Source organism: Syngnathus floridae, chromosome 5, assembly GCF_059516105.1.
Source record: "Syngnathus floridae isolate MCC-2025c chromosome 5, RoL_Sflo_1.0, whole genome shotgun sequence".
In the NCBI taxonomy this organism is placed as follows: domain Eukaryota; kingdom Metazoa; phylum Chordata; class Actinopteri; order Syngnathiformes; family Syngnathidae; genus Syngnathus; species Syngnathus floridae.
Genome location: NC_142417.1, coordinates 7,631,146 through 7,642,829, shown reverse-complemented (window position 1 = coordinate 7,642,829; position 11,684 = coordinate 7,631,146). Strand labels below are relative to the sequence as shown.

Below are 11,684 nucleotides of genomic sequence, written 5' to 3'. Positions count from 1 at the left end.
TCTCGCTGGGTTTTGCTCTCGCGAGAGTTAGATACTGGGTCAATCGGTGCGCCGTTACCACCTCAACACAGACACTTCAGGTCACACCCACAACGCTGTAAATAAGTACAACTGCGTGAAATGACTGGAAATTGTCTAAGCACTGATTCCATTATGCGCTTAGGTAGAAGTAAAAAGCACAGACTAAAATGTACTTGTATTAAAATATTCCCCTAGTTTAGCTAACAAACTGAGTATAAAAAAATGCTAAATTAACCACCACATAAAAATAACGGGACTAATGCACCTTGCTTAATATATGTAATTTCCAATAATATTAATCACTACTTCTAAATAATACCATGGCTGGGGAATATCTTGCTTCTCCAAACCATAATATTCTGCGGTTTACATTTGTCCATGTTGCTGCCATCACAGTTTTTTGTTTGTTTGTGTGTGTATTTTTTTAAACTTTACATCTCTTTAGTTATTTCTGTTTTCACGATGTGCCGACATCTGTGGTAGGTCAAAAAAGTAACAAGCCTTCAAAAAGAGTAAAAGTAATAAGTTGTCCTAAAAGTAAACCAACAATTCACAAACACCTGGAAAATCTACTGAAAGTCAATTTTAAGGTCATATAAGAAATGTCACTGTTGGTCAATGGTGGTTGATATACCGGCCACGTCGGAGCGTAGGCGTCAAAAAACGTCATAAAACGGAGACGCAGCTCCAATTCATTCTAACCAATGAGAGAGAGGCAAAGGCGGGCTTTTAGCAAACGAGAGCCAATTGGGTAAGTCCGGCTTGTAATAACGTTTCCTAGAATTAGTCGTATCCGGGTGAGATACTGAGGTGAGTGAATAAACCCGATAGAAAAAAAGTGTTGCCATATAACTAGAAGGTTTTAGTTTTACATGTCGAAATATAAGTTCGTACAGACAGTCGCGTTATATGTACGGTGTGCTCGGGTCCATACGCATACCCGTTTCTATGACACCAGGCCAGACAACTCGTCTGTTAGCATTGAGCTAACTCGCCGCTAACGATCAGATCCGGGTATGCATTTTAAATTCATTTTGGGGTCATTTCCTGCTTTTTTACGTACTATGTATTTTCTTTCCCACAGGCCACTCGCACAAAATTTCCCTCGACTTGGGTTCTAAGCCTTTAAAAGAGCATGTACGGCTCGTTGCGAGTAATGTTGCAGGTGCTGTGGGCCCAGCTCCTCCTGTGCGCTTGGTCGCTGGGCTCCGAGCTCACTTTCGAACTGCCCGACAACGCCAAACAGTGCTTCTACGAGGACATCACCACCGGAACCAAGTGTACGCTGGAATTTCAGGTGTGTAGGCACGTTTGTAAAGCGGCTGCCTTTACAAACAGTCGGCCTATGGTATACGATGGAGTTGCATTCCTGCTCTGGCTACGTACGAGAAAAATTGGAGTCCTCAGGCAGTCAAGCACTGATTTTTTTTTTTTTTTAAATTGCAAAAAATGGACCAGTAATGCGTATAAGTGATGCAAAGTATGTTAACTAAAAAGAATGATGTTCCTTCTTTGCTGCTTTTCTGACTGTCAATCCATGTGTGCACATCACCACCACCACCCTCCCCCTAATTCAAACTGCCTCTAATTGTGTCAGCTAACTTTTTTTTTTTTTTTTTTTTTCCCAATATTAATTGTGCATTCTCCCAGGTGGTGACTGGCGGCCATTATGACGTGGACTGCCGCCTGGAAGATCCGGACGGCGTAACGCTCTACAAGGAGATGAAGAAGCAGTACGACAGCTTCACCTTCACCGCCGCCAAGGACGGCACATACAAATTTTGCTTCAGCAACGAGTTCTCCACGTTCACGCACAAGACGGTCTACTTCGACTTCCAGGTCGGGGACGACCCACCGCTCTTCCCGAACGAGAACAGGGCCACCGCCCTCACCCATGTGAGTTGATGATAATCATCCATCAGTTGTCTGTAGCGTTTGTCTTTGTTTGGGTGCTGGGTGAGCTGGAGCTCTCAGCGGACTGGGAAAGAGGCATGATACACCCTTCATTAAGTAACACAGATTGACTCAACCTTTGACGACCCATGATGACCTGTGATCCGAATGTCACCATATCGTGTGCGCGTCCCACCTGAAATCTCCCATCTGGCTCTTTCAGTTGGAGTCAGCCTGCGTGTCCATCCACGAAGCCCTCAAGTCCGTCATCGACTACCAGACGCACTTCCGTCTCCGTGAGGCACAGGGACGCAGCCGCGCCGAAGATCTGAACACACGTGTGGCCTTTTGGTCCATCGGTGAGGCCTTGGTCCTGCTGGTTGTCAGCATCAGTCAAGTGGTCCTCCTCCGGAGCTTCTTCTCGGACAAGAAGACCACCACCACCCGCGTGGGGTCGTAACCCGGCCTGATGTCCTTTTTTGTTTGTTTTTGTTCGTTTTTGGCTTGTTTTCATAGAGCGACTTCTAACAGCAGAGAGATTTGATCACTTCACACTTTTTTCAGCTGCTGTTTAAAGACACTGTATGTAAATTAGTCGTATACAGAGAGATTTGATTGGGGAGGGGCATACACAACAATGATTGTGCTTTTAAAAATCTACTACTACTGAACATAGTTGGCGATAGCCCTTTCAGTATTTGAAATCATTTGGGTTTTTTTGTTCCTCTTTTAATGTTGTCCTCTTTGTCAGCCATTTTTAGTTAAACTGCCTGGGGACTAAAAAAAAGGGAGGATTCAAGTCATGCCCGGAGCACTAACGCACACGGACGCTTGAGCCCAAAATGTGTTAATTTTCTCAGACTACAAATCTGCAAATCTTCATGCATAAAAAGAAATCAGAGCTTCAACTTTAATGCCTAATCCTTGGATCTTACTCCGATGTGATTCCAGCGCTTTTGTGCAGAGTTACATTTGTATCGGTTACTGTTACATGAGCTGTCTTTGCTGATAACAATTATAAACTACTTGTAAAGCTTCGGTAGAGCTTCTTAGTCACAATTGTCATACTTTCAGGAGAAAACAATATAGAATGTTGCGAGTTCCCCCGTCTCAAGTCAATTTTTAATACATTTCAAAACGTATCACCAAATTGTGTGCCTGAGAAGCTTGAGAGTAGAAGTCTGCACCTCTTTTTTTGATCTGTTGTAATCAAATTTAAACAATGACTTACAAAATACAGCTCATGCATTAGTCTTTAAAACCTATAACAAAACATAGTTAGTCCTCTGTATGATGCAGTCCTCCTTTCAATAGGAACTCATAACCTTCCTGTTTTTGGTTTTACAACATCACTGCATATGTGCATTGATGAGTGTTTTTCTCCCCCCGTTCAAGAAAAAACCTGTTTTGTGGGCACTCTGGGGATGTGTTAAGTTATTGTAATGACTGAATAAACTCTCCGTTCAAATGCGTGGGTGTGGTTTTCTTTCTACTCTTTTTGTAATTTAAATTACAATGCTTGGTCAAATCCATATTGTGTAAACTCCTATTCATCAAATCATCCAAATGTGCTGGGGGGAGAAGTTGGCATTTGTTTTTTTAAATCGGTGTCGAAAATAGGTTTAGATAAAATGGAAGCATTTGATTCCAATTTGCTGTTAACTAGGTTAAGACGTAATTCGTTACCTAAAAATGTCGTAAGTCGGAACCTGAAGACCCAGTCTACAATATTTCCCTTGCTATGCTTCGTTGTTCCTGTAGGGAGCGAAATAATCACATTCACCACATCATTCCACTAAAGCCAGTGATTTAAGATTTATTCCAGTGGGTAGAAAACAAGCATAAACTGATTAGACTACGATTTGTTTTTTGTCTTTTTATTCGGAACACTTTATTCAATTATTTCCGAACGTAGTATTTGTTGTTTCGCTATTGGCTTACGTCCGGTATTGTTTGCCACGCTGCAATTGGACGCACGGCACGTCAATCACTTGACGAAGGGGAGAAAAGGGGGAGCGCTGTTTTCTGCTCTGCTATTCGGCACAACCCGAGTCGTGATCACTTGGTGGAGCCGTGGGTGGACAGCCGCCCTCCCCTGTTTACCTCACCGTCATCAACCCCCCTTTTTCTCGGTGCTGGGATCATTGTCCAGCTCCTCGCGGGTCACTCACGACCGTTTTTGTTTTTCTTACTTATCGGCCAGCTTGTTTTTGTTTCGTCGACTAACTCAGCGGATGACGTCGACATTGTATCTCAAAGGTTAAATTAGGAGGGTGTTGTGTCGCTGGTGGTGGATTTTCCCTTTCCTCCGTTCCTGGCCCTCGGGGAAATTCCGTATTCGACCGTCACATGAGTAATGTTTTGGGACTATGACACGAATGGGAAGTAACTTGGAAGGAGCCCGTGCTTCCAGGTGGCGGAGGTATTTCTCAGGGTGAGTGTTCGAGCGAGATACCACGAAAGGAGCCGGAGAAAGGCTAGGCCAAGCTAATCGGGCTAGCTGGCTAGTTGGAGGAAGTTGGTCGATCCCGGACAAAGAGTTAAAAATAGAGCTGTGGACTTTTAAGTTCCAGGTGGGTTATCCCCCAACGTTAGTGTTCTAAAGCAGGGAAGCACGATCAAGCAGTAACGGCGAGTCGAACCGTAAACAAAAGGGCTCCCCTGCGACTCGCTTCTACCACTTAACTTTGCCGGGGATCCCCGGGGATCCTCCCTCCTCTTCGTACTCGTCCGTAAGAGTTTCTACCCCAAGCATGGATTTAAAGACGGCGGTGTTCAACGCGGCCAGAGACGGGAAGCTCCGCTTACTCGAAAAGATCCTGGAGAACAAAGATGTATGCGAAGTGAGCAAGTTAATGGGCGAGAAGACAAACGGCGCCACGCCGCTCCTCATGGCCTCCCGCTACGGTCACCTGGACCTGGTGGAGTACCTGCTCGAATGTTGCCGGGCGCCCGTTGAGGTCGGTGGCTCGGTCAACTTCGACGGGGAGACCATCGAGGGTGCCCCGCCGCTCTGGGCCGCATCGGCCGCCGGCCACCTGAAGGTGGTGCAGTCGCTGCTCGGCCACGGTGCCTCCGTCAACAGTACGACGCTGACCAATTCGACCCCGCTGCGGGCGGCTTGCTTCGACGGCCACTTGGACATCGTCAAGTATTTGGTGGAGCACAAGGCCGATCTGGAGGTGGCCAACAGGCACGGGCACACTTGCCTTATGATATCCTGCTACAAGGGACACAAGGAGATAGCGCAGTACCTGCTGGAAAGAGGCGCCGACGTCAATAGGAAGAGTGTTAAAGGTAAGCCGCGCCGGTAACTGAGCGTGTTTTTCAATGCCGATGAGGAGAAGCACACAAACCAAACCCCAAAAAAGTACCATAATAAAGGGGTCAGTAATTGTACGTGCCTCCTTGTGCAGGATGAGTAGAAGCTCGCAAACAATGGCCTGTACAATATTGTGATTAGAAATGTACTTATTGTATGTAACATTCATCAATTAATTGATATACAATCAATTAATAGTCAAATGTCCATCTCATACTACTACGGATGGACAAATCTCAATACCAGGAACAATTACTCAGTGTGCTGTATTAAAAAAGCTTGTGTAGAGGAAGGCTGGAAAAAAGAAGTGCTTTTGTGAGGTGATAGGCAAATTTTCTGTTTAACACTCGGGGCATATGATGATTAATGGACGCATAATGAGACAACCCGACTGCACTCATGTTGGCAATATTTTTGAGCTACCTCATTTAGCAGTGCCATTCTACTCTGTAGACCACAACTGCACAATGATTGTGCATGACGTGAAAAACCCAATGCAGCCATCCTTTTTCTGTAGCGCTTATCCTCCATTGAAGTGGCGTGTAAGCTGGAGCTTAGCCCGGCTGACTTTGGGCGAGAAGCGGGGTGTAGCCTATACTGGTCGCCTGCCAATTGCAGGGCACATTGACAAACAATAGTTCACGTATGCACCTTTTGCTATTATGCAGGTGTAGCAGTCTGGAACAACAAATACAACACCAGGAAAAGGAATTGCATGACTCACTTGAAGAGTCATTCATGGTTGACTCAAAACTATGTCATCTTCAAGTCTGGGCGTGTCTTAAAGAACTTTATACGTCTACTCTCGTTCTGGAAATTGTCAATGTTTGGATAAACAAAAATAACACAAATATTTGAGGAGAAAAAATGAATTGTGATGTTAACAAATTGTAGGGATGATATTTTCTTATAATCCTGCCTAAACAAAACAAAAAGGGATAATTTATGAATGCGTGGTTAACTATTTAATACTCGGCACACTGTCGGGAAGAACTCGTCCTCCCTTCTGAAGCCGGAATGCTGGCTTTCTCAATCTATCCCAAGATCGGGTTGGCCTCGAGATGGGGTCACTACTAACCACACAGACATTGCTTTAATCAAAACCATCCCTAGCTCCTAAATCGGGTACAAGCTTGTTGACATTAATCCTCAAATGCACTCGCTCAAAGTCGGCCGTCTCTTGAATAACATTATTGTTGTGGTCAGTCCACTGGACACAAGTTACATCACATACCCTCCCCACCCCTTTTGAATATATATATTTTTTCTTATTCTGAGATGTCCTAAAATACCTTAAATGGTCCTTTGGCATGTGGGTCAAATCTAAGTAGGAAATTTCATAGTATTTCTGCTGGAAGCAACTGTTCCAGTTACTTTGGAAAATGATTTGCCCACCCCTGCCCTAATCCGGGAACCAAATATATATTTATAAAACGCTGAATAACAAACGCCCATTTGAATATCAGTGTTGCTACTTGCTCAGAGTAACACACAGTCTTAAATCTCTGGCTCACCAGGTTTTACCTGTTGACGCGACCTGGTTACCATGTAAAAGCAAACCTGGCTCGCTGTGTAAGGTTAAAGCTAGTAATTCTGCCATTTCTTGTTGGGGTGAGAATTTCCCGCCATGACACATCAAGAAGCATATTTATATTCAATGCAGAAATAGACCACTATTATGAGAAAGGCACTCCATTTATTTATGTCAATTTTTATTCGTGTTCCTTGAATTTTTAAGCACGACCAAATGGTCAACCATTTTTGTTTTGGGGGTCTTCTCTCAGGTAACACTGCGCTTCACGACTGCGCCGAGTCGGGCAGTCTGGAGATTATGCGGATGTTGCTGCAATACCGGGCGTCCATGGAGCAGGATGGCTACGGCATGACGCCGCTGCTGTCCGCCAGCGTCACGGGCCACACCAACATTGTTGACTACCTAACCGCACACAAGCAGGTGAGGCTCTCCAACCAAGACTTTGTAGCTCTTGCCTTCGTTACCTCTTCAGAAAACAAACATTTGACTCTCCGCTCTTGCTTAGACGAGCCACAAGGAGCGCATCGACGCACTGGAGCTCCTGGGGGCCACCTTTGTGGATAAAAAGAGAGACCTGCTGGGAGCTTTGAAATACTGGAAAAAAGCCATGGATTTTAGATACATAGACAGCAACTGCGTGGTCCATAAACCTGAACCCAAGCAGCGGATCATGGCTTACGACTATGCCCGTGAGGTGAGTCTTTAAAACTGTCTTTCGCAACAGTGAGTCTCATCACGTGGAGCTATTTGAGTTTAGTATTTTGTGACGAGTCATCAAATTTTGCAAGTTGCATTGACCGAAAGGAAAGCTTTGGTCCTGCCCCTCCAGTTCGTTTCATTCGATTAAGACTCAGAAAATGATCAACTCTGAATAACTCTTATTTCCATTTCACAGGTGACAAACGCGGAGGAACTGGACGGGCTCATATCCGACCCGGACGAAATGCGCATGCAGGCCTTGCTCATCCGCGAGCGAATTCTGGGCCCGCAACACCCGGACACGTCCTACTACATCCGGTACCGCGGTGCCGTCTACGCCGACTCGGGCAACTTTGAGCGCTGTATCAACTTGTGGAAGTACGCCTTGGACATGCAGCAGAGCAATCTGGACCCCCTGAGCCCCATGACAGCGTCCAGCCTGCTGTCGTTCGCCGAGCTCTTCTCCTTCATGCTGCAGGACCGCGCTAAGGGCCTCTTGGGCACGTCTGTCTCTTTCAAAGACCTGATGGGCATCCTGTCCAAAAGCGTGCTGGAGATCGAACGCGCCGTCCGCCAGAGGCGCTCGCAGCCGCTGGATCCCGCCCAGCTCAGCAAAGCGCTGTCTATCATCCTGCATCTCATCTGTCTGTTGGAGAAAGTGCCGTGCACCACGGAGCAGGACCACTTTAAGAAGGAGACCATCTATAGGTACAGAGACTCGTAGTCTGAGAGAAAATGGATGGACAATCTACCACAAAAACAGTTTTTAAAATAGTTTTCTTACCTTTTCCTATTCAATCAATCAGGTTTTTGAAGCTGCAGCCACGTGGCAAGAACGGCTTCAGCCCGCTCCACCTGGCCGCCGACCGCAACACCACCTGCGTGGGCCGCTACCCGGTCTGCAAATTCCCCTCGCTCACAGTCACCGCCATCCTGCTCGAGTGCGGCGCCGACGTAGATAGTCGAGATGACAACCACAACAGGTTTGTCTCAACTGAACTTAATTTCAATCTTTTTTTTAAGTTAAAAATCATACTTTAATGATTAAATGCAAATGCAATACTTTACTTAATAAATTAAAAAAAAAGGCTACTGTATGTAACATTACGCACAGTTGAACATTTAATTCAGTAATTCTTCTGCATACCACTAGAGAGAGCCTTTTGATATGATGATTGTAGTTAGTAATACAAATGTTTTTGACTTCAAATGTGCTTTAAAATTGGTCAACGGTGGGGAGGAAAAAGGTTTTCGAGCCTAGTGTGTGATACCACTGTTTTTTCCTCCACCCACCATCGCTCTGGCTCACCAGCCCACTCCACATCGCCGCGTCCAACGGCCACGCCGACATCATGAACCTGCTGGTGTCAGGCGGTGCTCACTTTGACAGCACCAACGCCTTCCAGCAGACGGCCTGTGAGCTCCTGGACGAAAAGGAGCTGGCGCGCAATGTCGTCCAGCCCATCAACCACACCACGCTTCAGTGCCTGGCCGCCCGCGTCATCGTCAAGCACAGCCTCCACTACCAGGGGAACATCCCGGAAAAACTGGAGGCCTTCGTCCTGCTCCACAGATAATGACTGGAAGTCAAAAATGGCGAATTGAACTCCAACTCATTGGAATAAACAAGATTGGATTAGCAACTTGGATTTGTATTTTTTTTTTTTTTTTTTGCTCCAGGAAAAAAACTTGGCATATTCACACAAATGCTATTTATTATCCCAGAAGACTTGAGAGATTTTTCTCCATGCAACGAAAACAAAAGATGCTGTTTTTTGCTGGGACTTTTCAGGTCTTTGATTTTTCTTCCTCGTCCCATCATAGTTGCCAACAACGTTCTCGATCGTGTTTATATTTTTCATTTCTACAAACCTGGTGTGGATTCTACAGCAGAAGCCATTTTAAAAAATAAAAGCTTTACATTTAGAAGGCAAAGCTGGCTACGGGGTCCGCTAACACCATAAGTGCTTTATTCAATTCCTTCTATGCACAGGCTAGGCTGTTGGAAAGTGACTGTTTTTCATTCTCTCGTCTGTGGCATATAACTCATTTGCGTTTACCTCATCACTGCCGTCGGGATTCCCCTTTTGTCCGATCCCAAAAAGGCCATCTTTTGACCGCAGTGTTCCAAGATGGCTGCCGCCGCTATTTTTTTCATTTCTCAACCTTAAAGCTTTCCGAATGATCGTTTGCACATTCTCGCTTTTTTTAATTAGACGTGAAGCTTTTGAATGGCAGAGATAAGAAAAAAAGGGCTTTTTCATCATTTGTTGGAATTCATATCAGTGGATATCCCCCAATTTTTCTTCCCCCGGACAGTTTGAAATGGGGAAAAAAAATGTATGACGACTCCCAGGGGCAACTTGGTCTGAATCAGCACTTTACTTACAGCGGAGATTAAGATTGGATACAACGTTAATCCTGATTGCATCTAAATGAATCAGTTTGACAATAAACCTATGTTGCACTTGGCCACGTCTTTGCTTTTTTTGTCATTGTGTGCAACGCTATCTAAAATTGTTGATTTAATTTCCTGGATTGGGAGATATTTTATCAAGACATTCCCACATGGCCACACAATACATTTTTGAGAGCATATCTTAAATGCTCCAAGCAGATTTTCAATCAAATGCAACTTCCAAATCCAATCCAAAATACCTAAAATATACCATTTATGAAAATATTTCAAATTGATATTGAAAGTGATTCATTTGTACTCAATTGACTGAGCGTTTTGTTTTAAAGATAATTGATGTTGAAAATTAGCTAACCATCTTAATGTTGAAATTTTATTGACTACATCGGAATATCTGAAAATATATATTTTCATTTTAATACAGAATGTCTCATTATTTTAGAAATTAATAATACAAAATATCTTTGTCATATTTAATTTTGATCTTTGTCACATTTAATTTTGAGAACATCTCAAAATTAAATGTGACAAAGATCATTTATCCTTTTAAAAACTGTTCCTGAAAACATATTTAAAAGGTGACTTAAATATGAAAAGTGTAAACATGTCCATATTTTGAAAATGGGATTTTTTTCTATGCTTGCAAGTGTTTGGTTTTATTTTTTTCCTTTACATTTTTGTTGTAATAGATCATGTCAGTGAGGATGTCACTGACAAATGCTTAATCCTTGGCAGACGTCTGTGAGCTTGAAGCTTCTGTAATTGCTTCATTTCAACATTTTGACGTACGTCTTTTGATCGCTGCTGTTGACGCAAATGTGCATACACCCATTGCTACAAATTGCTGAGTGCATGAGGCTAATCAGCTAATGCGCTTTTACGCTTTTGCTGACAGGACATTTTATCAGAAAATACCACCTCAGAAAACACTTTCAACCACAGAAACCTTTGCCCTTTCAACAACATACAACTAACTTGTGCTGTAGGTCCACTTGGCTCCTAGAAGTAGCGAAGAAAAAAACATGCTGGTGATTTACAGCTTGTTTATACAGCTCGCCCTCCAAGCCAAAAGAGCCACGGAGGCTGCTGATATCCTGCGTTAAAAGTCTCACAATAACTTTGGAAAATTACCCTTTGGTGTATCTTTACGTCACGTGGCTTTGTTAACCACACCCGTGATATAAATAAACCTTGGAAGAGGTCACGTGGCTCTGATTTATAGCCAGTAAACTGCGAACGGACTGACTTATCTGACGCAAATGTGTGTTATCGCAAAATAACCTACGTAGACTTGGTGTAGGTGTGGAATCAAAACTTTCGTGATGATGCGGGATAGCATTCATTCGCTTCAATTGACTGAACGCACAATTTGTTATCACACAAAATCAGGTTCCTCAGCTTTCTGGCACTAAAGTGTCATTGTTGCTTTCTTTTGCTAGCTTTTCGCCACTGATCTGAGCTCAGCCTAGAGCTTAGTCTATATTTAGTCGAGAATAATGCCCAGTTGGGAAGGTGCCCTACATGAAGCTGGGCCGCCACGTGTGGGTACCTGTTGGGACTCAGTCAGTGAACTCTGTTCCCTGTCTCCAAGTGACATCCGTTGTGTGTATATATAGCACACCAGGAGAATCACAACAGATATATGATAGCGGAACCTCTAAAGCCGCATTAGCATATATCTAGGGTGAATGCCACAGGTGTGCTTTTTCTTTGGCTTTTAGTTTTCATGTGAAGACTAAAGGACAAGCAGTGACCTTCCCTCTGTACAGCTGCCGCCATTGTCAAAGTTGTGGGTGAGT

At 44.1% G+C, this 11,684-nt stretch overlaps 2 protein-coding genes across 3 annotated transcripts; both read left to right on the top strand.

The window, feature by feature from the left end:
* Positions 1-711: 711 nt before the first annotated feature.
* Positions 712-3,386, top strand: tmed7 (transmembrane p24 trafficking protein 7). Of its 2 annotated transcripts, none has more exons than XM_088375005.1 (4): positions 712-831; positions 1,106-1,318; positions 1,672-1,917; positions 2,138-3,386. In XM_088375005.1, exons 2-4 carry the CDS (start codon positions 1,157-1,159, stop codon positions 2,372-2,374), a joined length of 645 nt encoding a protein of 214 aa, XP_088231131.1. In that variant the 5' UTR covers positions 712-831; positions 1,106-1,156; the 3' UTR covers positions 2,375-3,386. The 2 variants fall into 2 exon arrangements, with proteins under 2 accessions (XP_088231131.1, XP_088231132.1); XM_088375006.1 differs by lacking the exon at positions 712-831 and adding an exon at positions 838-1,035.
* Positions 3,387-3,936: 550 nt separating this feature from the next.
* fem1c (fem-1 homolog c) lies at positions 3,937-9,941 on the top strand. Its single transcript, XM_088376892.1, has 6 exons — positions 3,937-5,211; positions 7,021-7,190; positions 7,276-7,464; positions 7,666-8,177; positions 8,276-8,452; positions 8,782-9,941. Exons 1-6 carry the CDS (start codon positions 4,668-4,670, stop codon positions 9,044-9,046), a joined length of 1,857 nt encoding a protein of 618 aa, XP_088233018.1. The 5' UTR covers positions 3,937-4,667; the 3' UTR covers positions 9,047-9,941.
* Positions 9,942-11,684: the final 1,743 nt, after the last annotated feature.

Excerpts from the sequence above, each read along its gene's own strand:
- tmed7 (XM_088375005.1), top strand. The coding sequence starts at position 1,157 with ATGTACGGCTCGTTGCGAGTAATGTTGCAGGTGCTGTGGGCCCAGCTC. Across the intron at positions 1,319-1,671 it reads AGTGTACGCTGGAATTTCAG|GTGGTGACTGGCGGCCATTA; the intron begins GTGTGTAGGCAC and ends GCATTCTCCCAG. Across the intron at positions 1,918-2,137 it reads GGGCCACCGCCCTCACCCAT|TTGGAGTCAGCCTGCGTGTC; the intron begins GTGAGTTGATGA and ends TGGCTCTTTCAG.
- fem1c (XM_088376892.1), top strand. The coding sequence starts at position 4,668 with ATGGATTTAAAGACGGCGGTGTTCAACGCGGCCAGAGACGGGAAGCTC. Across the intron at positions 5,212-7,020 it reads CAATAGGAAGAGTGTTAAAG|GTAACACTGCGCTTCACGAC; the intron begins GTAAGCCGCGCC and ends GTCTTCTCTCAG. Across the intron at positions 7,465-7,665 it reads CTTACGACTATGCCCGTGAG|GTGACAAACGCGGAGGAACT; the intron begins GTGAGTCTTTAA and ends TCCATTTCACAG.